General features: G+C 30.7%; 1 protein-coding gene across 16 annotated transcripts in view; it reads right to left on the bottom strand.

Moving 5' to 3' along the window:
- LOC118189861 (TBC1 domain family member 19) overlaps positions 1 to 26,357 on the bottom strand; it is a 130,138-nt gene that overhangs the window by 84,552 nt on the left and 19,229 nt on the right. For 13 of the 16 annotated variants that reach the window (XM_085818727.1, XM_085818715.1, XM_085818774.1 and 10 more), the window contains 5 exons: positions 21,571 to 21,645; positions 12,437 to 12,500; positions 12,225 to 12,327; positions 7,590 to 7,650; positions 858 to 978 (listed from right to left, as the gene is read on the bottom strand). In XM_085818727.1, coding sequence (XP_085674853.1) covers positions 858 to 978; positions 7,590 to 7,650; positions 12,225 to 12,327; positions 12,437 to 12,500; positions 21,571 to 21,645 — 424 coding nt within the window. Of the gene's footprint in view, positions 1 to 857; positions 979 to 7,589; positions 7,651 to 12,224; positions 12,328 to 12,436; positions 12,501 to 21,570; positions 21,646 to 21,738; positions 24,204 to 24,232; positions 24,267 to 26,357 lie in introns of those variants that run through there. The other 3 variants (XM_085818802.1, XM_085818792.1, XM_085818788.1) reach the window with 3 other exon arrangements.

Below are 26,357 nucleotides of genomic sequence, written 5' to 3' on the forward strand. Positions count from 1 at the left end.
CTGACGCGATAAATTACAACACAGTTAATTAAACAAAATTTAGGTAGGAGGTAAAGAGTATACAGTACAAAGTTCGTAATCCAGACTCATTGGGACTCTCGTGATTCCGGATTAGAGGTTTTTCCTGATTATAGATCATTAATTTAAATCTGGTAAGATGGCAAGCAGAAATTATATAATTAAAAATATGAAATCATAATTTATGAAATAAAGAGCAATTATGATCCAAAGGGTGTCAAAATTTACAAAAAAAAGCTTAATATTTATTTTTTTACTTTATTAAAAATTTCTTTTAATGTAATTTGTTAAAGTTGCTTCATTTTTTGTGCTAATACTTTCTCTTTAATTCTAAAAATAGACATAATTTCTTGTTCAGTTACAAAGTTCAATTTCATTTTTGTTTGGTGGACATCGAAACATGCTTTCGCTTTGTAGATCCTTTGGCAGCTCCAGAATTGGAAACTCTTTTTGACATAATCGAAAGTCCAATCTCAATTTTTATAAAATTGCTCTAACAGTCTGCAAAAAATAATAAGCCAGATTCAATTAGAAGATTAAGGAACAGCGTAATCTGCAACATTAACAGAAATGCCTTAGAATCAGTAAAGATAATTTTAACCTAGCTTATACCGTCCATTATACATTAAACGCGCATGCGTAAAGCATACAAAAAAAAAAAGTTTGTGGATTTGAGGTTCTGATTATAGATCATTCCAGATAATGGACGTCTGGATTACGGACTTTGTACTGTATACTATTTATTCCAAATTTTAAATGAATAAAAAAAAGTATGTACAGAATTCAGAATTAAAGATACAGAAGATGTTTTCTTAAAGAAATTGATGGAAAGAACTCACCATGTTTTCCTAACGATACTCTTTCTTTTAAACATTTTTTAGAAATATCACTGTTTGAGAAAGGCAATATATTAAGACCTAAGTGATCAATATTCCCAGACATTTCCTCAAACTGTAATCGCTAAAAATAATAAATAAATAAATAAATAAATTTAAAAAAATAATTAAAAAATTCATGACATTCTTTGCAATAACTGTATAGCTAAAGGCATTTAATTTATACTGCCTACTCCAATACAACATAGATTAATGACAGCTGCAAAATACGATTCTTTATAATCAAATTCTTTTGATGTAATGAATGCATCAGCTAATGTGATACTAACACATATTAGGTAAAAAATGTATTACTACTATATATTATTTAATTTTTTTAACACAAAAATGTATGAGCTATTAGCTTCCTAACTAGCTTTTTTTTATGATCTAAGAAAAATCGAGATTTTTTAAAAAATATTTTCTCATAAAATATTCACTATAAGTTCTCCAACTTTATGTTGCTCCATACAATTTAATTTTTGCGCCACTTGCACCACTTTCCACTAGTTTCAGATAATTCCATATAATATATTTCTAACATTAGTTTATAATCTTCAATCCCTGAAGGTAGAAAGTAAGTAAATAGGCCCTAATGGTTTTCCACATACACTGCTTTGAAGCACTGGTGTTCCCTTCATTGAGACCAAAACATTCAGTGACTTACCATTAAGATCAATGGGTTTTGACACAATCAGATGTAAACATTTTGTAATTACATCATAAATATATGTATAAATTCATATATTTTCTTTTTCTACAATATTTCAGAATCTTAAGTATGTAAAAAGAATACATTTTTAAACATTTCATTCTGAATGAAATTAAATGCTATACTTTTCACAAAACAGTTTGCTCAGAACAGTTCAATTTGAATTAAATATTTTCACAAGTTTTCGTTAATTACATTAGAAAACAAAAAATTAAGGTAATTCGATTTTACATGATTAAGGATTACAAAAATTAGTACAGGGTTCGTACACATTTCTGCACACGGAAATTAAGTACTTTTAAGGACCATTAATGAGAAAATTAAGGACCTATGAGCAAATTGGAACTGAATAAATTCAATTAATATTATCCATGCCTTAATTTCACTTTTGTAATACCATCCTAAAAATGAAATAGATCCCTAAGTAGTATGCATTATTAATAAACATAAATTAATTAACATAATTATTAATAGGTTTGAGAATAAAGTAAACTTATGCAATTTATCAAGTAGCATTAAATTTTTTAAACTTATAATAGTTGACATATTTGAAACAAGATAAGTGACATTTACATTTTACTAACTGTTAGCTTTATGTTGACTTTTTTTATGTCTTATTTTGTCACATACTTGGTCAGTCTAGAGGTTTAGTAAATAGCAGGTAGATTTTATGTCAAACAGCATAGGTTGAAATGAGAAGTAAGATCATAATCAGCATGATTCTTAACCAAAAGACTGAATGTTGTCATCACTGCTGCTTGTCTAGAGAGAGGCCTGCTGATTAGAGCAAACCTGAAAGGCCTGACCTAGGCACGGTTGACAAGTGTTGAAAGTTAGTCAGGGTCTGTTTGATGCCGTTAGTGTCATAGCTTCGTGTAGAGTTCCAGGGATTGTAACCCCGTTGATATACTTTAAGGTTCCAATAAGCCATGAAAGCACCAGAGGTGATAAACTGTTTTGTATTATTTTAAGTCTCACTAGATGCAAAGAATAAGTTTTATTTCAATTTTTACATTTTTTTATTTTATCTTGTGACCACAGTGAGTATCAATGAAAGGAAATAACTTGCTTTAATATGTAAAGATAATTTTTAAGGGTTATGCAGTTAGTTATAAATAATTAAATTAGGTAGTTTGATAACCTTAGTCATTATGGATTTACATGGCCACTATTAAATTTTATTTTTTAACAATATTTGTTACAAAAACACTATTAAAATCAAAATCTAATAACATTTCACAGTTTAAAATACATGTAATTTAGGACATTAGAATAATTACACATTAAAAGCTACAAAACATTTACGTCTTGTAAAACAACACTCAAAAATATTTATCCATCATTTTAACTTGAAGCTTTCCCATTTTGCCTCAATTTCCTTCTCTTTAAAGCATCTTTTCTAACAATTACAGATTTGTCTCAATATGCAAACCAATGCTCTCGCTCGTTTCTGCGTGCTTTATGTCCTAACTTGCCAACCTCTCCACAATGTACCTACGAGGGTTTACTTGATCTGGTAAAAGTTAAATAGTCCAAAATCCCCCGACAGATGTGAAGAATATTATCGCTATGTCTGAAAGTATTTACAATATCAGACAAAAGTTTAAATAAGCTTCTTATTTAAAAGGAACTTAGACCATAAAGGCATTTTCTAATGCTAACAAAATCAATTACAGCTCACGGTGACGTAATTAAACAAGAACAGTCTAATTCAAACTAAAAATGTGGACTAGCGATATTATGATTTATTTAAATAATTTAATTTGGCTCAGTAACTCTATCATATGAGGAAACAGAAATGGGAAATTATAGTAAAGGCTCAAATCATAAACAATTGGGTAATTTACATAATAATAACTGTACATATTTTTGAAGAATAATTTTCTTTATGTATTCAGTTCCTTTCTTCAACACATTTCCTTTTCATTTTAGAATTTTTGGATTTAATTAAGGATTTCTGTTATTCTAAAAAACACTAAATGCATTTAGAATTTATACAAAAAGCGGCTAATTTTATTTCTTTAGTAATATGAACATTCAGAAGAAATATGAAATATATATGGTAAAGGCAGGTTACAGAGCTGATGTGGCAGAATTTTTAGAATTTAGTAACACAACGAACAACAAAATCTAGAAATGGCAAAACTTTTAGAATTTAGAGCAGACATTGGAAGCAGAATTTAGGATCCACAGAGATTGCATCAGGTGGGAAAATGTGTACCAGCTCTGTGTATGATGCATTAAGACATATTAGATGAATCTTTTAAATTGTAAGTATTCAATTTATTTATTAATAAAAACATTCTTATCTATAATGCCTGCCCATGTGATAAGATTAGAAGCGTTTTTGATATTTTCCATGCTTGTGTCTAGTGAAAAGTAGAGAAAATAAAGGGAAAATAAACATGTTAAGATTCTAGAATCAGAAGTAAAACATTCAAATATTATGTTTTCATTGTTCTTCCAGACATTCTCAAAAAAGTAAGAAATTCATTGCAAACTTTCTGTAAAATACATCCATTATGTGTTGATACCATGGAGACATTTTTCATTTTGTCACATATTTCTCGAATCGTGGGTCCATAAATCTTGCCTTCAAATCCTTCTAAACGTTCCAAGCTGCAATGTCTAAAATCCTAAAGAAAAATTATCCCTACCAATTCTGTAACAGCAAAAAGCCAGAGATATTTTGGAAAAAGGAAAAAGGAGGGAAAAATTGTAAAATTAATTTTATAGAGAAAACTGGTGCATATTCTGAGAATTTTGAATATACTGAGACAATCACATGGGAAAAACTCTTTACAATGAAAAATTACAAAAGAAGACATTTTTAATTAATTACATAGCTAATTTTGCTTTTGCTAAGAGCTGTTTCGTAAATTGTGCTTTATAGCATTATACCTCATTTATTTTTCAGATTAAAAATATTGTATAAGTTGCCAAAATGAAACTTTATAATATGACAGCAAAAAATAATAATGTTTTATTTTAATCTTCTTTTTTAAATATAATTTCAATATATTACCATTATTTTAATGAAATTGATCAATGTTACGATGTTTAAAAAAAATTGTCAAAAAAAAAAATTCAGATCTCGGAATTAAAAATTTTCTATAGAAGCTGATCTTAAAATCGCCAAACTGTTGATAAGTCGCGAAATTTAGAACTATTTAATAAAAGAATTCACATTTCCAAAGCGAAAAGTTGTTTAAGAGCTCTTTATTAGAAAAAATTAATTTCGAAATGCTTATGTTTCACTTCTTGCTTAGAAATTCCAGTATTCCATCATTTATATTAGAAATAGAAACAAATTATAAACCATGAACCCATTCAAAAGATAACCATATATGTCAGTGAATTGCCAAAAATATTCCTCCAAAATGCTAATTCACACTCGAAATGGCAGTCCTAAAAACAGACAGAAATTTCAGATGATTAAAATTAAGGACCTCCTACCGATTTTGGTGAAAATTAAGGACTTTTAAGGACCAAAAATCAATTCAAAAAAATCTAAGGACTTTTAAGGGCTCTTAAGGACCCTTAAGGACCGTACGAACCCTGTAGTAAGAACAAAGTTTGTTATATTACAAATATTAAAATATTAAGCATTATTTCTTTTCTATTTACAGAGCTTCTTTCTAAAATACTATCTCGAATATGACATGATATTTTAGATTCTGAGGCATCTTTTTAATCAAAAATCTGAGTCAATTTATAATTAACACTCTGTTCTGTCCATTTCAAATTAGAGCACCTTTTACAGTGAGATACATTAAATAGTGGTGCTCATTTCCATGTACTTAAATTTCTCTGAATATTTCTAGAAGGGAATACAAAAAGGATTTTTTAAAAATATTATTTAAAACTTGTAACTGAGTTATTATAAAATGTAAGGGAATAATTCTTTTTAATACTTCTCAGATTATTTTACCCTTAATTTCAATAATACATATTCTAAAAATCTTCTTTACTGCTTCTTTATAAGTATGCATCTCATAGAATTTGCTTTACAATACCATGCTTTCCTTAAATTGCTTTCCAGTATGAACAATTCTTGTTTATATAGTTTTATAAACATATTTGTCTACAGAATTTCAATTTATGTTTACAATTCAATATATATTTAGATAATATTTATAATCATTATAAATTTCAATACATTTAATAACTAGATTTCTTCACAGAAACTTTCACAGGAGTTTATGAATGAATAAATACTTCACTTCCAAATAAATTTATAAATAATTTAATAAACATTTGTACATTTTGTTAAAGGCAAATACATGCTTTTCGCAAGATACATGCATATGCATAAATATTCATACCTATTTCATATTTTTTCTTTTTGGCGTGTGAAAGTCTTTAATTTCTGTATATTTACTATATTTTTTTGAGTAAAGTAATTTACAATAATTTAGCATACACTAGAAATTTTTACATAAGAAATATGTAAAATATAATTAATTTTCAATTACGATACTGAGAGCAAATATTGTAATATGCTCCAGTTAGCCATTCTTTGTCTATGAATGAGACCTGAGTACATTAAGATGCGAGCATGAGCCTCAGATTTCCCAGAAGAAAAGACTTGGGTGGGAAACATTTAAGAATCTAAAATCAATAAGAGAACCATTCATGATCGGACCTCCTTTGGCAGGATACACAAATGTTTTCACCTCCGTCGATTACCCTGCTTTTAATTTCTTAATAAGCTGTCTTGATGATGTGGCATGTTCTAATGGTTACATCACCTTGACTGTACATGGCACTTCCGCCAAATTTTCAAATGTATCTGTCTTCTGTTCCACACATTTGTATTAAATCCTTGACTTTAAAATTGAATATAATTTTACATAAATGTGTGGTTACAAATAAAGGAAAAGTTCACTTATTGGCTTATCTGTCTGTAATTTTGACGAGGATTGCAGCATTTGGTGGTAATTTTATTTTTTAGTAAACCTAAAGTGTAAACCCAAAGTGATTATTTTTCAATTATATAAAAATAAAATTATGAGTTTAAAATGAGCAACTATGAAGCCTCTCCTCTAAAATTTTTAAAGATACATGTTCCAATAATATGTAGATGACAAAAAAATTTATTTTATTTAAAACATTTTGGTGTTTGGAATACAAAATAAAAGTAACAAATACACTATCAAGGGTATTGAAAGATGCATACAGTTTTAAAGGTATCGTAAGGTATTTTTCATTCTTTAAGCATAAGATTTTTGCTAAAATCTACATTTTTGTAATTCAACAGCTTAGAATTTTATAAAACAAATTTATAATCAAAATCTCTGTTGTTAGTTATCGGAAAATAACCAAGACATGATTTCTGCATAAATGTCACTAAACTATACAAACTGCTATTATCCATCACACAATAAATGTTTCTTTTATGTAGAAGTGTCCCGTTTTTCGATTTGTATGGAGCTGTCATGTGTTGAATTACTATCAAAGCGTTGTCAAGGGAGCTTCTGGATGTAAACAAAAAATACCTCATCTGGAGAGTGAAGCCGGAGAACAGTGCTTCATTTGTAGTGTAGAGTTGGCCCCTCCTTTTATTCTCACCTCCATGATTTAATCATGGGGAAGGAAAGAAAGGAAAAAAAAGGGGATGAAAGGCAGTCTCCTGAATTAAATTAGTTAAAGAATAACAAGGGCCATCTCTCAGTTCTGTTAGAGAAAACCTGAAGGAAAGGGCTATGAGGGTTTGACATATCTTAACTCCATACTGCTAATCTCTTAAGATAACTTCTGGACAAAAAGAATTTAAATGACTCCATCCCATACATGGACGGGCTGTCTTTGAAATTTTCAATAAGGATACCAACAAGCATGCCTTATCTGACATTCTAAGTCTTAGCAATCAGTTGGTGGTTGAATTACAGCCAGAATATTGACCACATGGTAACTTATATAACTTTACATAATATATGCTAAAATATACCAATGAACAAGAAATTTTTGAAATATTTACTTACTAACTGATGAAAGCTTTTAACTTTCAGTGGCACTTTGATAAGACCCCAGTTGGTTGAAGGCCTACAAAATGTATGAAAAAATATTTTATTACTTGTTACAAAAGGTCAAGGATTTAATTTTAAATAGCATTAATTATTATTATTTTAAAAATTTCTAATTTTCAAAATACCAAAAATCTTTCAGCAAAAAGTGTAGTACTTTCTTGTCCTTCAGCAGTTGATTAAAATTTCTGACATTACAAATGGAAATTTATAAAATAAGATAATATTTGAACACAGAGAAAAACACCTTGGATAAGAAAATACATATAAGAAAAAATAAATCAAATAAATATTACTTTTAGATTAATTTTCAAAATTAAAAAAAAAATATTAATTTTAGGTTTAATTATCAGCAATTTATAAAGTTATTCATAGCCTATGTATGAATACAGAGATGAAAATATATCAATAAAATAAACAAATATTTAGTATAACGTTTTTATTTTCCTTTTTAATAACTTTCTCTGCCAGCTGTTTCAAATTATTACAATAACTACAAATTATTACAAAAATTCATGTGTTCATGTAGTTGAGACACTTGAAACAGATAAATACAGCAGGAATGCCATACTGTATGTATTTGAAATACTTGAACAGATAAATACAGCAGGAATGGCCATACAGTAGATTTTCACAGGTAAGTGGTGCACCTCTCATGAAAATAAAACATATTGTATATGAATTTGGTATAATGTAATATGAACGGCTTTGCGAAGAAAGCGAAGCTTTGCAAAAAAAAAAAAAAAAAAAAAAAAAAAATAAGATTACATGAGCAAGTCTACCTAACATTGAGGTAAACTGGGGAGATATTGTTTAGCTGGAGATAATTCTAGCGGCTAATTTGTATTGCCATACTTTGCACGAAATTGCCAATAGTTCCCAAACTTGAAAACCATTTGGAGACATATTGGTCTGTCCCAGCATCTCAGTAATTTATCGCTATATGCCTTTCAGTAATGTCAAGAAATGCAAGGTACTACAGCTTTCTCAATGGTCAGTAGGAAACTATATAAGACTGAAGGGAGAGTTAACTTCAGACTATTGAAAGGACTGTGAGCTTTGCTCTTTAGATCTGCATTGCATTGCGTTGTGCTTAACATTCTTGGAACTTTGAAGTAGTGACTAGTGATTGTGCGTCATCACACAGAGAAGAACTGTATGAGTACTTTGGCAGAAAGTTTCTGAAATTTAAAGTGTTTCTTTTGGGAAAATAAATTTTATCAAGCTATCATTAGTTCTGGGTGTACCCTCTTCCTAGAATTAAGACATTCTGGACATTCTTTCTGGAAGCAAGCAGTTCTCGATATTTCATTTAAAGAGTGAATATTGGCTAGTAGGGATACACACTGATGACTGAGAAGAGATAATATTTACTACCATACAAGGATTTTTTGGCAGTTTAAGGTGATGCAGCTTGGATATTGTAATGCAATGGAAACATTTGAACACCTTTATAGAGACCATGCTAAAAGGTCTTTTCTACGAAGCCTGTCTAGTATACCTAGACAACATCTTCATTGTACAGAAAAGTTTTAAAGAGCATTCAGAAAATATTAGGAAGATGCTTTAGAATTTGAAGGAAGCCAGACCTGCCAAATGTAAATTCTTCAACCAGGAAGAGATTTACATTGGTCATATCATCTCTGCGGAAGACATGTGTATGGATCCAGAAAAGTGTCAGCAGTTAAGGATTGGAGACACCCCAAAAATGTCCATCAGCTGAGACATTTTCTGGAGCACTACATATACTATAGGATACTGGAGCAAGTGGCTATCTAAACTGGAGAAGAATTACTGAGTCACGAGGAAAGATTTGCTCACCATACTTAAAGCCATTAAATATTTCTACCATTATCTCTATAATAGAAAATTCGTACTCTGCACAGATCATGCACCATTAAAATTCAAGAATTCTGAAGGCCAAATATCCAGATGGATTTAGATTCCAGGAATATGGCATCATTATCCACTGAAAACGATCATTACACGGAAATGCCAATGTCCTGTCTAGAAGACCCTATTCAGAAAGCAGCCCAAATTGTTCCAGGGTTGAAGAAAAATAGGAGTTAGTTAATTGTGTAGTCGTCAAACTACAACTTCAATATCCTCTGGCCCAGACCAATGGAGCAGCGAAGTCACGAAAGAATAGTTGGAAGACAGCGATGTTAAAACCCTAACTGACTTAATGGACTCTTCAAACAGGAAATCTACCTGGCAGGGCCTTTCAGTCTATAGTCCTATGACAGAAGAATATTGGGCTTTCTGGAATTCGCTCCACATTTGAAATGGTGTCTTGTAATGAAAGTTCGAATTGAATGATGCAAAAGGCATTCCAATGGCAGTTGATACTTCTAAAATACCAAATGTACTTAAAGAAGCACATAGCAGTCTGATTGGAGGCCACTTTGAAATAATGAAGACTTTGGACACAGTGAAGACAGTGCTTCTAATGTAGCAATGCAATGGCTGGCATGCAAAAGTGGTGCAAATCTTGCAAAGCCTGTGTGGACTAGATAGGAATGGAGAAATGTAGCAAGGGCAGCTGCAATGTTATAATGTAAGAGCGCCTTTTGAATGCATCACCTTCGATATCCTGGGACTTCTGCCACAAACCGCTGATTGCAACAAATACATTGTCATTGATTACTTTACAAAGTGGCTTGAAGCATCTCCTATCAAGAGGCTGTCCCAATAACAGAGGTAAGGATACATCACTGGATTTCCAGGTTTGGAGTGCTTCTTCAGTTAAATTCCAATCAAGGAAGGAATTTATTTCACCTGTAATTAAAGAACTCTGCAAACTACTCGGCACAGGCAAAGCCCAAATGACTCCTAAAATACAGATATCTTAGGACAGTTCTTATACATTCCTAAACAGGCTGAATGACATCGTAGTTCAGATTCATAAATCATAAAGTCCTAAGCCTAAAATTGCCCATAAGTCCTTAGCCTAAAATTGTTCATTATGACAGGCTAGCCCCTTGTATGGTCATAGTACATACTCTTCATGGTATAAATAGCTTTACTAAGACCATGGTCCAAAGTGTATATAAATTTGTGAACTCAAGCATTTATTTATTGATTTAGTAACTGATTTGTTGCATTCTATTTATTGAAATTATTATTTTAGCATGGCACTAATTTCCCTTAGTTGTAAGCATGGCTTTCTATCCAGGGATTTGCAGTCTTTGGAAATGGGGCAATGTTACAGATTTTGTATAATGTTACATGAACGGCCTCAAGAAAGGAAAGCTAAAGTACGATTATACAGGCAAGTCTATTTAACATTGACATAAATGGCTATCTCGTTACATTGGGGAGACACTATCAAGCTGGGAAGGGTTTTGCTGAGCAATATTTATCGCCAAACTTGGTGACATTTTGGTCTGGTAACTGTTTAACTATGATTGGTACTGTAATTGATCTTTATATGTACCTGTAATCATATTCGACCCTTATACGTAACTTTAACCAAATATGCTTTCCAGTAATTTCTAGAAATGGAAGGTAGTTCCAGAACTGTACAGTGTTTCTTACGGAAAAACAAATTTTTTCAAGTTATCATTGTTTCACAGTGCATTCAATTCATTACAATTCTGTAGGCAAACAACAATATGCATGAAATATGGTAAACTGAAACTACTCAATGTCCAAAAGAAAGTAATTAATTTATTTTGTTTCTTTTTACAGAATTATCAGTAAGCTTAAACTGATCAATGTGCAAACAAAATTTTATTTGATTTCTTGTTAGTTAAGGAACTTAATAATGTTATTTAAAAGCATTAAAAAAATTACCCTAGGCTTTTGCGAAATCTAGTTGGCACTTGAACTTTCCCGATTTCCAACATGCAGCTCTTATTGACATGAAGTTTAGCCACCCCCATATATAGCAAGCATAGCTTGAAAATCAATGATTAACATTACATAGCAAAACTAGCATAAAAGTGAATAAATTAAATATTTATTTATTATTTCATTCATTCATTGTTCTAATGAATTACATGTGACACAGTTATGTTAAGCATTATGATGATAACTGACAGAGTCAGCATTAGATATTTTGCCACCTGATGCAATTTCTGTGAGTCATAAGTTCTGCTGCTTTCTGTGGGTCATAAGTTCAGATGCCTTGAGTAAATTCTAAAAATTTTGCAGTCCCTAAATTTTGCTGTTCGGTGCTTCTTAAAACTCTAAATACTTTGCCAACCCTAAAATCTGATACTGGATGCAGCCACACTGGCTGCAGTGATTTTGGCGCTGGCCCTAATAACAGATCATGTATTATACAGAACCCTGTTTCAACTTCAATGAACTGAATAATTAATGCACAAAATATTGATTATTTAGGCTAATTGAAAAATTCAACCTTTTAGTTTTTACATGAATAGGTTAATACACAGCAAAGGATAATTTTATTCTTAAAACCTAAAATACCACTCCATTTCGTATTTTGCCATCTAGTTTCATACTAGTCTTTAACACATATGTCATATAAAATTTTAAAACATAGTATCGAACATAATTAATGGCCTTCATACATAAAGTTAGTATTAAAGAATATAATTTTTCAATTAAAAAAAATGTAAAATTTACCCAGTGTCAGGAGAGAGTGTTATATTGATATTTGGACTCTTCATGTTAATTAGGACTTCAAGAAAATCTTTAGGAGAATACACAGGCCTAAACCGACTAAGATCTAAAACAAGAAAAGAATGACTTTTAAGGCACATCAGAAAGAATGCAAAATAAATAAATATATATAATAGAATCTACAGTTTCCCAGTTAAATAAATATATTTTTTTACCCATATCTTCAGACCCCAATTCCGACCACTTCGCTTCGAACTCAATTTGCTCAGAAACGGGACGCTAAAATAACATATATCAAGTAAAATTAAAATGGAAATAACAATTCTTAAAAACTAAAATAATAGCTGAAACTTTCAGGTAAGCAAAAATACATTTATTCATGAAATCATTGCTAAATTCTCTGCTTAAGATTCCATTGTTTGTAATTTCTCTGAGTGATGCATGACACACGCTTTAACCCCTTACCCCTTTTCTTTTTTCTTACTTAAAAAAAAAAAAAAAAAAAAAAAAAAAAAAACATTAAGTTCTAATATACTTTATTATTCATGATAATTTATAAAAAATTAAATTACTTTGCCCATATTGTGCAATGTAACATTATAACATAGAAGAATGACGGAAGAGGAAGAACAGAAAATTTGTTTTCTATCATAGGAGAGAACAACATCAAAGTTTGTAGAGAAGTATTACATTGTATTACACTGTATTACATTAAAAAAAGAAAAAAGAAAACTGCCTTGCTTGCTAGACTGAACTATAGTATTGCCAAAGATATGTCATTTTATTGGTGAACAAGAACACCATCTGAATTTTATTTTAGTGCCACAGCTGTTATTAGTCTTGATCTGCAATTTTTTTCCTATATCATTTTTCAAATAAAAAGATATTTCCACCAAATATTATTTCCATGTAACATTTTTAAAGAAATAATACAGCAAATATAAAAAAGAAAATGTATGGCATAGCTGCCACCACTGAAATTTTAGAAACCAGGAGAGACCAGAAGGTTTTCATGTACAGGAACATTATTTCAAAGGATATTCAAACTGATTTAAGTCTTTTAGTGCATAATTCAAGTTATTTAATTATTTGTTATTCATTTCTGATGTAAAATATATTAACACTTAATTGGATACTCTAAATTTTATGTCTTTCGGCTGACTTATTTTTTTAAACTTTGTACACTTTTATGTCGAGAAAAATCCTAAGCAGTGAAGACAAGCTTTTGTTTATAAAAGTATTTTTAAATGCAATGAAAATAATAATGAATACATATAGTATTTGTGTGAATAAACTTAGCAATGAACCATATACTAGAGTAAAAAAAAAATATTAAATACAAATATTAACTGATTACACACTGCTGGAATCTTCATATAAAACTTTACAAATCTCTTCAGTGGATTATATAACTCAGATGGAATGAAATTTATAAGGATACTTTAATAAGATCAACAATACATAATAAGAAAAATACATTTCAGATGAAATAAAGTTTAATATGAAACTTATTGTAAAAATTACTATATGGAATTTGCCCAATTTAAGTTTTATTAATTTAATACATTTCATTTATTAATGGGAAACATTATCCTTAGTAAAGGTTAAAAATTAAAAATGGGTAGATTCAATAATCTACTAGGAGACAAAATAAAAAAAGAGAAAGTCTCCCGTTCAAACCGGAAAGGTTGACAGTTATGATATGGTGACACAAATAAAAGGATACTGTCATCAAATGTTTTGTTTCTAAGAAAATAATACAGAGAATATAAAAAAAGTATGGCAACACAACACTCAATCAGGAATTCTGAAGAAATTTTTAAATATTTTGTGATTTTGTTGTTGAATTTTATGTGACATAAGGGTGAAGAAAGTGAGATTTAATAAATAAAGTTAAGCTAAAAAGTTAATCATAATTATAAAGTTGTGCAAGTCATATTATTAAGAAAACTAAACATTGATAGAATAAACTGAGAAAAGACTGAAAAAATAGAAAAATGTATGGCAACACTCAAGAATTCTAAACATTTAAGAATTTTACAGTTTTACAGCTGAATTTACGTGGAAGTTTATAGTTTTACTGCTGAATTTATGTGGCATTGGTGTGAAGAATACACTGCTCAGCAATTAATTTAGAAAGACCAAAATGTCACGTTTTATATTAAAAACGTTTAGAAAGACGAATGAGCCTGGATATTTTCGATATTTTTGACAAGATTTTTAATTCTTGCTTGAATAGAAAATTTATGGAACATAAATCCTTAGCAATATTGAATCTGCTTCTACACTTTGTTTTTATTGCTACAAATGCTGAAAACGACCATTTGCACAAATAAGTGTTTGAAAATGATATGTACAGCTATAGCTCTGTTATGCTGTGATAAACTTTGAGATATTTTACCCCAAATAATGACTTATCCATCTTCTGAAAGTCATATTTGGCTGCAGAATCATTTTCTAATTCGAAAGCTTGCTCTTTGTATCTATGCCAAATCTATGCCAATATGAAAAGGATCCGTCATAATCTATAAACATTATGATCACATGAGTTAAAAAGTAACATTTGAATTCATGAGGTGCTGCAAATGATTTGATATTTCTTTCTTAGTATCAGTATCCTTAAAAACATCTTTAAAGCCTGCTTCTTCAAGGATTCAAAACAATTTAGAAAAGTAGGAATAATTGCAGGCTAAAATTTTACATTCCCACAGTTGCAACTCATTACTATATATTGCAATGGTATCCCGATGATAAATTATGTTTGAGTCCCCACCTTGTAATTCCAAATTAATAAGTTCAATTGAATCAAAAATATCTAATAGATAAGCTAATACAACTTGAACACTTGGTTTTCATAATTCCACATACAATTCAGTTTGATTTTGAATTTCTAAAAACTGAAACTGAAGTTCAAATAATCTTGTTAACACATTTCTTTTTGACAGCCAATGTACTTCCACATGAAACAACAGTGCTTTATAATTTGTTCCCATATTTTCACAAAGAGCTGTAAAATGTCAAGTAGTTAATGTATTCTTTTAAACATGATTGACAATTTTGATGCATAATTTTAAGACATTGTTGAGTTTGGAAGTGTATTAACTGCCAAGGCTTGACAGTATATAACATAGTGAATAGTAGTAACAATGGGACATTTTTCTCTGACCATCTGCAAGAATTCTGAGTGAGATCCAAGCATTGACAGAGTGTGGCCTGTGATATGAATGTCAGTTTTGCCATGAAAGTTCATATTTGCAAAAGATTTTCAGAGACTGCTCTCATTAACTGAACTGCTTTTGAAGTAGTCATTAGCTCTGTAGAAAACAGCATCTCATCCTTAATTGTTTTGCTTTGCAATTACTGAACTAAAATTAATAGTTGACAACATTTTGCAACATCCATACTCTTGTCCAAATGTACTGCAAAAAAATTTGATTCTTTCATGGCCTACACTAACTGATTTTTTTTTGTCTTGTTATATTGTGATATTTTACAGTGCTGTCAGAAAGCAGTATTTTTGAAAGTTTTTGTTTATTTTCTAGTCCAAAAACAATATCAGTTGCCTTCAACATCCATAGTTTAACAAGTGTTTCTCCAATAATACCACATTTCTTGGTCTTTGTGATGAACAGTAATAACTTATACGAAGCTTTAGGTGCTTTTTCAGATGACTGAGCAAAGAATATATTATTATCCAATTTTAAACATTTAAAACTTGCCCATTTTACAGCAAAATATTCCTTCAGCTTGTCTTTTAATAATTTATGTTTTGTCGACAAATGTCACTTTAGATGAGAAGATCTCATGGCATCATTGCTGAATACTTTGTTACAAATAATACATTATGGCTGGTCCCCCCCTTTTTTGTGCATGGCAGCAAAAGCATATTTGACATTGCGTCACAGTATTTCTGCTTTTTTTCTAAACTCATGACAAAGCAAAGAAGAAAAAACTTAACAAGCCAACAGTAGTTTACTTTCATATTAAAAGTATACATATAACTATTGTACTGCCTGTGTGATCAATATTGACCGAGTTCAAGTTCAACTAAGACAAGTATAGTATGGTGGTGTGACGTGGGTGATGTGGTGTGTGCGGGCGGCAGAGTATCGCTCATTCCACCTGTGTCCCCATTAGATGACATCATGCCTCTGTTGCGAGTGAAGCCTTCAGTTTGAAGTTCAAGGCTCTATATCAATCCTTATAAATAAAAAGACAAGAAATGATACTTTAACACCTATACATATTCAAATAAACATTTTGATACCCATACATATTCAAATGTTAAATACTTCAACTGGCCACTTTGATATCCATACATATTGAAATGTTTGTGTGTGGATGCCACTCTTGGGATTGAAGTTGATATTAAGATAAAAACTAGCCCTACTATTCGTTAGTCACCAAAAAGACAGTAACAGTGGAAAGGAAATAAAAATTGAGCTTTTATAGATGAATTTGGAATAGCTTCTAGAAATGGTGAACATTAATATGAAGAGTTACAGGAGGTATTTTTGACTATGTTATAGCAAGTACCAGATAACCAACAAGTACCATAATATTTAAGGCACTGTATTCATGACCATCTTATGTCAAGCCCTGTAACACATTTAGACAGCGAACAAAACCATAAACAAGAATTTGCTGCAACATGCACAGTAAAACCTTCACTATTATAGGGATAAAATGTGATCATTATCACATATATACACAGCACAAGGAGTGATTCACAGAAAGAAAATTCCAAAATTCTGTAATCTAAGTTCATATATTCACAGTTAACTTACAACTGGCCTTACTGTATAGACGTCACTTAACATTAAAATTACAAAGCAATTTCATTCTTTTCGATTCACACTGTGCATCAAATCTCTCACTTATATGGCACCTAGAGTACATATACTGTGATGTTTAAAATAATCTTTTCATACATAAAAACAATGCATTTTTCCATCAAATATTTTCAAGATTGTTGCCAGACAGTGCGATTTAACACCAACAGTGGATAGTTGAGATATCACAATACACTTGCAAATCTTTGCTTAAGCCAGTCTAGTTTTTTTTTTTTTTTTTTTTTTTTTTTTTTTTTAAGAAGGTTATAAAGTAACTTTTTTCTGTTTTTCTCTTACATAAAAAACTTATATATATATATAATTTTTTTTTAATGTAAGAGAAATATATATATATATATTCGGTGCCAGTGCAGTAGCGAGCATAATTGGCATCCAGGGCAAAATACCTTTTTGGTGCCTTCCCCCCCAAAGAAAACACAGTGATATGATGAAAATCTTGTTCGGAGACCATTTGGAACCCCTCTGTGAGCAGAGCTCGGGGCATTCATACACACCTTCCCCCCTCACTACGCCACTGTTTCGTGCATGCTTTCTACAGAACAGCAAGCAATGCATTATATTCAAAATTACAGAATTGGTTAGACTGAGACATTTACTCAAAACACTGAAAGACTCTGTTGTTTTCCAAAATAGCACAGTCACAAACATTGAGACCACTCACATTCATATTTAAGAGAATTTATATGGTACCAGGTTCACAAAAATGATGATTATTTTGTCATGATTTCAGATACCCATTAGGGAATTTTGGCTGCAGAATTAATATCACAAGTTAATAAATTTGTTTGAAAATCCTAAAGCTTTTCCTTTTGTCAAATAGCAAACACTGAGAAGTGGTCTTCTCGAATACATATTAAAGGTCTTACTGTTTTATGCAATGCAACACTCTCTAAGTTGCATGTATGATAAATATTTGATAGTCTAATGTAACACATAACAGTCAAAAAGTTTTGCTAAAGATTTTTATAACATCAAAATAGCATCACTAATGGTTAAATTTATTCAGCAGATATACATTAAATACTTCTCCTATTTTATTTCTACACACTACTTATTTGTCGGCTATTTTAGAGGGTAGGACAGGCATCGGCAACCTATGGCACACATAGAATTCTCGGCACTCTACAAAGCTGCCAGGCAAAAATAAATCACCCTGTCTCTCCTCTCTCTGCCACCAGCAAAGTTTAGTTGCAAAATTTCTTCACAGCATTTAATTTCTGGAATAAAAACTGTTGTTAAAATAGTTAATTTCATAGTGTCTCGTTGTTCATTGGTATACAGGCAATTTAAATCTCATTTAGAAATGGAAAGTGAATATGTGGATCTCCCCTTATAAAAACTCTAAATCTGTGCTGTTTTCCTCTATTCTTTAACTCCACATGCATCGGTGCGGGAATTGGATTGTTTCAAATATTTCCTACTCTGCAGCATCCTGAATCATATTGGTAGAGTGGTCTGGTACATCACAGCAACAAGGTTGCTGACCTCTGGTATAGAACATTCACTCAGACTTCTGCACCAGTCCAGATAAATACACAACGATTAAGCAAAAAATTACAAATAGAATTTTGGCAGAGAAATAAAGGATTAGTTAGATGTTAGATTTTAAACTTTCCCTCCTATGTTAACTATATGGGAAAAAATTTCCAAAATATTACATCTCGTATCAATCACACTTAATAGATGTTTGACATGCTAAAGCGATATTGCACACAGAAACATACTAACTGGGAAAGAACAAAACCAACAGAAGTTATTTATCTTCGCATTGATTATTTGTTACATATGCAGTTTTCCATCAACTGTTTTTGACAAACAGAAATTGTCACCAAACAGTGGAATTTAATGCTAATGAATAAGAATAATATGACCACTTTGGGATGCACACTCAAAATAGTGAAATGATTCTGGAATTCAGCAAAACAACACAATAAAAAAAATCACAAAACCTTATGACAACCACTTTGATTTCATATTTAAGCAAATTTATTTTTTCTGTCTGCATGAAAAAGATCATTATTTTGTTGCTATTTTAAAAACTTGTGGGGGGTTTTTGAGCATCAGAATGATTGGCACACATTTTACTGAATTTGAATTGTCAGACAATCTCACAGCTTGAGCTCATACAGACTTAATTTTATATGCATCTGCAACTTGCATCTGTTGGTTACTTAAACAACTTACAACATATTGGTTACTTACAACATAAAAAGAGTGAACTGTTCCTTCAAACTTCTACTGGAATGTTTGGCTTCTCACCTTCATGGTCAATGGGAAATTATACGAGTACCAAAATGAATATTTCATTAAATAAATAATCAATCAAATTTATACTTTCATGAAATGAACAAAAGTGTAACTGGTATTTCCACATTATTATTTTCCCATGCAGAACTGCTGCCAAGCAGTAAAATTAGTGTCAATTATGGATAAACAAGAATTCACATTCATAACATCTGCATTTTTATTTGATGTTATGATCAATGATATATGTTGTTTTCGTGAAAAAAGGATATAAAATTAACTGTTATTGCTGTATTTTTTACCTGCATTAAAAAAATGAGCTCGAGGGCTATATAATCACATTTATGACTTTGTAGAGATATTAGGTACTTTTGGAAAGCAGGCAAGATAAAAAATGAACAACTGCCTTCGCCGGGAATCGAACACCGCGGACCTCTGGAATACCGGCCCAGTGTGCAGACTACCACACCATGAAGGCTCACCAAGAAGATGGGAGAAATACCATATAACTTCACTTTGGTTAATTTACAGCTCATCAAAAAAATTAATATCTGTTGAAGAGAGAAAGCTGGACATGGCACACAAAATGATAATAGACTGGAACCATCTCCTGCAGAATGTTTATATTCATCGTGTTCTAAACAGAGTTTATGAGGCCTAATGAAATGACAATGACCTTTACATAAAGCAAAAAATGAAAGCACTTCTGAAGTAGTTGTTATTTTTTATTTATTTATTTATTTATTTATTTTGGATTATGCAGAGATACTGATGAACGTTTTGTTGTAAAAGTTGCGGATAGAAGTGTGGCTTCGAATTTTGATAAACATTTGCCACAAGTTTGGCAGGACCTATGCCAACTTTCCCGATGGATTGGATGATGTGTAATTTCTGGGAAATTCAATTCTCATTTTGTTTATCATAAAGTAAATAGTTCTGTGAGATGCATCAGAAGATGATTGAAGACATTCATTGTAAAAATGAACAGATATACATAAAATTTAGTTCAACAGCAGATTCATTGAAACTCTGTCCAGCTTAACCTGTACCTGTATGTAAGCCAGCTCTCTTACTCGCTCACAGCCACTCCACCTCCCACCTTTAGTAAATAATCTTGCAGAGAAAATGTCTCCTAGCAGGTAAGACAGATAATATTAAGAGGACTGAATCAGTCTATGTAAGCCTTTTTCAACATTTCAATTTTAAATTTTGATGATTTATTTTTTGTTCTACTTAAGACAAGTGCAATTTTTTTCTAATTAAATAAAAATTTCTTATTCGTTATGACACATTCTTTTCACTATTTTGCTAGATAGAGGATTACATCTTAGCTATGTGTTCAAAGGATTGATGCACGCATATTAATGCGTTATAGTGCACATGGTATGCACAAAGTTATAGTGCTACTAACCCACGACAGAAATTATAAAGTACTCCAACTTTTTGCTTGTAACATTAACTGCTATTCAACAATATTCTAAAAATAATTTCCCAGGTTGCTGGGAATACTTTACAGAAGAACATACTGGATGTTGCATGAGTCGGGAAACAGTAGTACCTAATTCCGTTACCAGCACACATTGTAAAAAAGAATCAAACATTAATCATATATATAACTGCTGACGAAACTCTTGATCTAAATTCTTTTTTAATTAATTGAATTTTATTACCACTGATTTGATATTCTTTCTTAAGTTACATTTCAGTAGTTATCTTCATGTCTAATGCTCATATTGCTGTATCACCTATTTTATACAACTTCCTGAAATAAATACTTGTGCGTACTGGAATTGGTGTTGATAATATAGAGATACCAGGAAGGGTTAGTAACTGGAAACACATATTACAACTGCACTTCCTTTTTAGTTTTTGTAAAATTTTTAGATAACTTTTTTTAATGCAGGTTATTTAATTCTTAATAATTAAGTGAAAAAAAAATCTCCTGATATTAGCTAGAAAAGGAAACACGTCACTACACATACATTGCAAAAATAATGAACCACACATGTAAATAATCTCAGTTTGTAAACAGAGGAATGCTACATCAATAATGCATTAATCTATGAAAGAAATTAAATGTAAGCAATAATTTACATGAAGAAAGGATAAATATAAAAAAACGGGTATTCTTTTCAAATGAAAAATAATAAAAAGTTAGACTAACAAATTTATAAATGAATATTTTTATGAAATATATCACACAAATTCTAAAATAACAACATTTTAAAAATTTATCACAAAACATATCATACCTTTCGAGAAAATACCATGCTCAGTTCATTAGACATATTATTCAAACTTTTGGTTATTCGATGCTCCCAATTGATCTGCAAAAGAAATAGCTCTTTATATATATATATATATATATATATATATATATATATATACCAAGTGGACATAATTAAACTGACAGTGCTCACAGTGTTCTGTAGCGCAATCTATTTGCGAGAATGACGCCACATTTTGTAGGAAGATTAAACAAGACGGGGATGAAGGATTTCTCGAAAAAACAAATTAGTTCCAAAAGTCACAGCTAGGAGAATATTTGGCGCTGTGTAATAGACTCTTCAATCATTCAATTCGTGTTTCGTCATTCATGCAGGCAAGGGTACATACATCAAAAGAGGAATGCATTATTATACATTACAAAGCTTCAAAATTACATATTTTAAAGGATTTCTAATAAAATTTTATCCTTGAATCATCAGAAAACAACAAAAAATACATATTCGAAGATGGTAACCTGAAGTCAAATATGCTTTCTACAATAAACATAATTTGCCCAGAAAGTACATTGACAAAACTACATAAAAATTTTATTTGACTTAGGTATATAATATTTCAATATTTAGTCAAATAAACCTTGTAATCACCTCACTTATTTATTCAATAAAATATTTCTGAGGGTCTATTCCAAAATTTGAACTCTGAAACAGACCCTTCTCTACCATTAATATACTTTTGCCAACATAGTTTTTCTGTTGTTGGAAGTGGTACTGTAGGTCTTGGTTTCAATGGGTCCTTCAATAGTTTCATCATATTGATGATGTTTTTTTACATTTCCCAAATACTGCACCTTCCCCACAATTTCGATTAAAAAAAAATACATAAGAATCAGGTCAGGGGAATAGAGAGAATCTTCAAATCTTGTGACTGAATTATGGGTTAGAAATTTAACAAATAATTTATGCCACTATCATGAGGCATTGTCACGAAATAAAACACAGTTACTTCCTTCCAATAAGCAGTCACATACACTGTACGTGATTTTTTAGACATCTCAATTGGAAGCTGAACTCATAGTGCACAATGTTAAAAAAGCTAAATTTACAGACTGCCTTTTTAGAATGGATTCAAGGTCATAATTTCACAAATGTTGGAAAAAATAATGTCCATTACTTTAATTTTGTACCTATGTCTTCAAAATATTTTTGTTTGAACACTCTTTCAGAAGACAATACATCACAATTGGATGCTTATTTCCATTTCATTCATTTCAGTATAAAACATATCTTGATGCAAATTAGCATTAAATTTTTTTTTTCATCTATTTTTATTTTTAGTTATTTCATAATCATATGTCCCCCCCCCCCAAAAAAAAAAAAAGATAAGAGAGATTGCATGTTCTGCAAGTTTCACAGAAGCAGTCAAAGCCATAATCTTTTATAATCTACTTTCCAAGTTGTATGTGGAAGAATTCACTATTTTTCATTTTGAATGAACAGAAAAGTTATTAAAAGCATGAAATCATAGAGATAATTAATAGTACACCTTATTAATAAAAATGCAAAAGTTAATGAATCAAATTCATACTCAAAATAACTTTGTGCAGTTTACTAGTAAACAAATTAACAGCTGCAGTGTAAAAATTAGCACAAATATGTAAAAAACTTAAAATTTTCACTGACTTAATTTTTCATTAGAGCTCAGTGGAACTTTACTGTAGTGCACTTAAGGAAAGTTGCCATTTCAATAAATATAGTGCAAGTTGTATGATCAATCAGGTAGGGCTTTAGCATTTTTGGTACCTAATAATCCAAACAAAATACTTTTATTTAGTTTAGGAGATTCCATTGTGGTTAGTATTGACACCTTGGGGTATCAATACTAACCACAATGGAAACTGCTATGATGACACCTATGATGGTTAAAGCCTAAACAATTAAAATAAAAAATAAAAAAAAGAATCATGCTAGAGAATTTTGAAACTAAAGATTCTACACAAGCGGAGTATCGCACCACAAATACTTCCATGCTATCTCGCAGAAGCATGGTGGAGATTCGTTAATAAAAATGATGACTATTTTTTGGCCATACCACATGACATTCGTACTGTATTTGGCTGAAAAACTCATAAATATTGTATTAAGCACTGCTCCTGCTTTTGTTATTCAAAACCGGGAGCAATTTCAATTTAATGGAATAAAAAATTTAATGGGTTGTTAGATTATATAATGGAATCATTTTCATTTTTGTGTTCTTAATTATTAGTATTTATTTTCATATTTAAAAATAGCATTTTAGTGGCATCATCTAAGAAATAAGTAGCCAATTAAAGTGGTAGATTACAAACAAGAGTTCTTTAAATGCATTCTAAATCTAAAACATTTCTGATAAAATATCTTTATGGATCATCATAGTGAAACATCCTTACAATAGCCACCACAAGACAATTTTAGTTGTCAGTGAAATCCTTTTTAAAATGTAATACTCAAAGTAAAAATTCATTTAAGCTCTAAACCAGTGGTCATCAAGCCTTAGAACTTCACGAACCACTACATATATAATTTTATATTTGGCGGGCCACTAAAATGAATTACAAAAAAGATAAATACATTTATACAGTAATAATCAGCAAACTACACATATTTCGTTCACACTGAAAAATTACATGAAAAGTACAAAAAATCTTACCTTCTTGTACAGAAAGCTTCATATTTCCATATCGCTGAAAAGGAACTTCATTAAAAGCAAGAACAAATCGGCAAACACAAAGAAATATCAATAAACTGATAGTGTTATGCCGCCAATTTTTAATTATTGTAAACATAATAATCATTGCTTACTCAGCAATGTGCCATTGATCAATGGTTAGAGAAAAAAAAAGAAACTTCCAGTGATGCAATTATATAAGCAACAATGCGGATGAACCAACTGAATTCTTGTTTATAATTCTATCAAGTTCCATTCATAAAAATCCATCAAGTTGCCTACTGACACAGAGAAAAACTGTGTTATTAACGACTACAAGAGCATGTGTTTGTAATTGAAAAGAAAAGAGAATTCCAGTTCGCGCTAATATTTATAACAGCAGCATATCCATGGATGCCAACTCTCATTTTCATATGTCGCTAGATACACCTACAAAAGTTGCTAAATTCAGAAGGAATTTCGTTAAAAGTAGTAGCTAAATTAAAAAAAAAAGTATAATCCATATTTCATAATAGGTTTTGTTACCTGTCATTTTTTAAACTGAATCTTCATAAAAATATAAATAATGTCCCAATTTTTCTGCAGACCAGCAAAAAGTTATTATGGACCACTGGTAGGTGACCACTGCTCTAAGAAACACTACAGTACAAAGTCCGAAATCCAGACGTCCATTATCCGGAATGATCTAAAATCTGGACCTCAAAACCACCAACAACGTTTTCTCGAAGGCGCATTTGCATTTAACTTCACCCTTCAGCGCATAATAAAGCATCTGGAGAATCCCAATTCATAATTTCACTTCGACATTAAATTAAATAAAATACTTCGCTATTGAAGAAAGAATCATTTTAGCATAAATTTCCACGATCAGTAATTTGGCTCCGTTGCTGAGTATCTGCTTAGCATATATCTCAAACCAAAACATTCCACATAGATACATTGTTGATCTGATGCTAACCTGGCGAATCATTATTTAATATACTTTCCTTTCATCACTGCATGTATAGCAAAATATGCCAAATTGAGTAATGACTCATGTAGCGAAGCCTAAACAATTTTTTATGTTAGTAATTGAATAATAAGGAAGTGTGGTAACCTTTTATGTTGGCATTACACTTGGCAATGATTACAGATTTAAGCTAAATGCACTAAAAATGTTGATGGGGGAAAATTTACCAAAAATTTCTTTCCATATGCTAAAAATACATTTTATTGATTATGCTTATAGACCCAAAGATTACATTTAGGGCTATTTGAATTAAGAATAACTGATTTGTTATTCACATAAACCTAGAACCAGGCCAGAACTCATATGGCCGCATCGAGTAGCAGAATTTAGGACCCACAGAGACTGCATCAGGCGGTGGTAGGAATTTATTTATTCAGAACTCTGATAAGCCTTACTCATATTCAAGAAATAAACATAAATATAATAAATAACTAATACAATTCAGGCTTAATTGTCTCAGTGTGCGATAGAAGCAAGATAAAATTTAACGGAACAACTTGTTGCTAGTCGCCAAGCTTATATTGCATTAACAATGTAACTGAACAAGAGGTAATGTCTGTCTACAGAATTAAAGAGAAAGTATTAGCACAAAAAAAAAAAAACTTACATTGAAAGAAATGTTTAATAAGGTAAGCAAACGTTAAGCTTTTTTTTTTTTTTTTTTTTTTTTTTTTTTTTTGTAAATTTTGATGCCGTTTAGATCATAAATACTTCCTTATTTTCATAAATTACGATTTCATATTTTTAATTTTATAATTTCTACATGCCATCTTACTAGATTTAAAAACTGATGATCTAATATCCGGAAATATCCCAAATCCGGAATCGCCAAAGTTCCAACGAGTCCGGATTTCAGACTGTAATTATTTTCAGAGATGATTACCTACAAGAGATCATTATAACAGACTGCAATATACATTAATTCACAGATATTCACTGCTTGTAACTAGCTTAGCCTGAGTTAGCTTTATAACTAGCTTAGCCTGAGTAAAGATCTCCTATATTTTGGAATAATATAACAGATTTGGTTTGTTTCCTAATAACTGTAAGTCTCACAGATTCCTTCACGAGTCTTCCTTTGACACGGGAGATGGCAAA

This window comes from Stegodyphus dumicola, chromosome 1, assembly GCF_044657685.1.
Source record: "Stegodyphus dumicola isolate Sdum_Otavi_A_Nest chromosome 1, ASM4465768v1".
In the NCBI taxonomy this organism is placed as follows: domain Eukaryota; kingdom Metazoa; phylum Arthropoda; class Arachnida; order Araneae; family Eresidae; genus Stegodyphus; species Stegodyphus dumicola.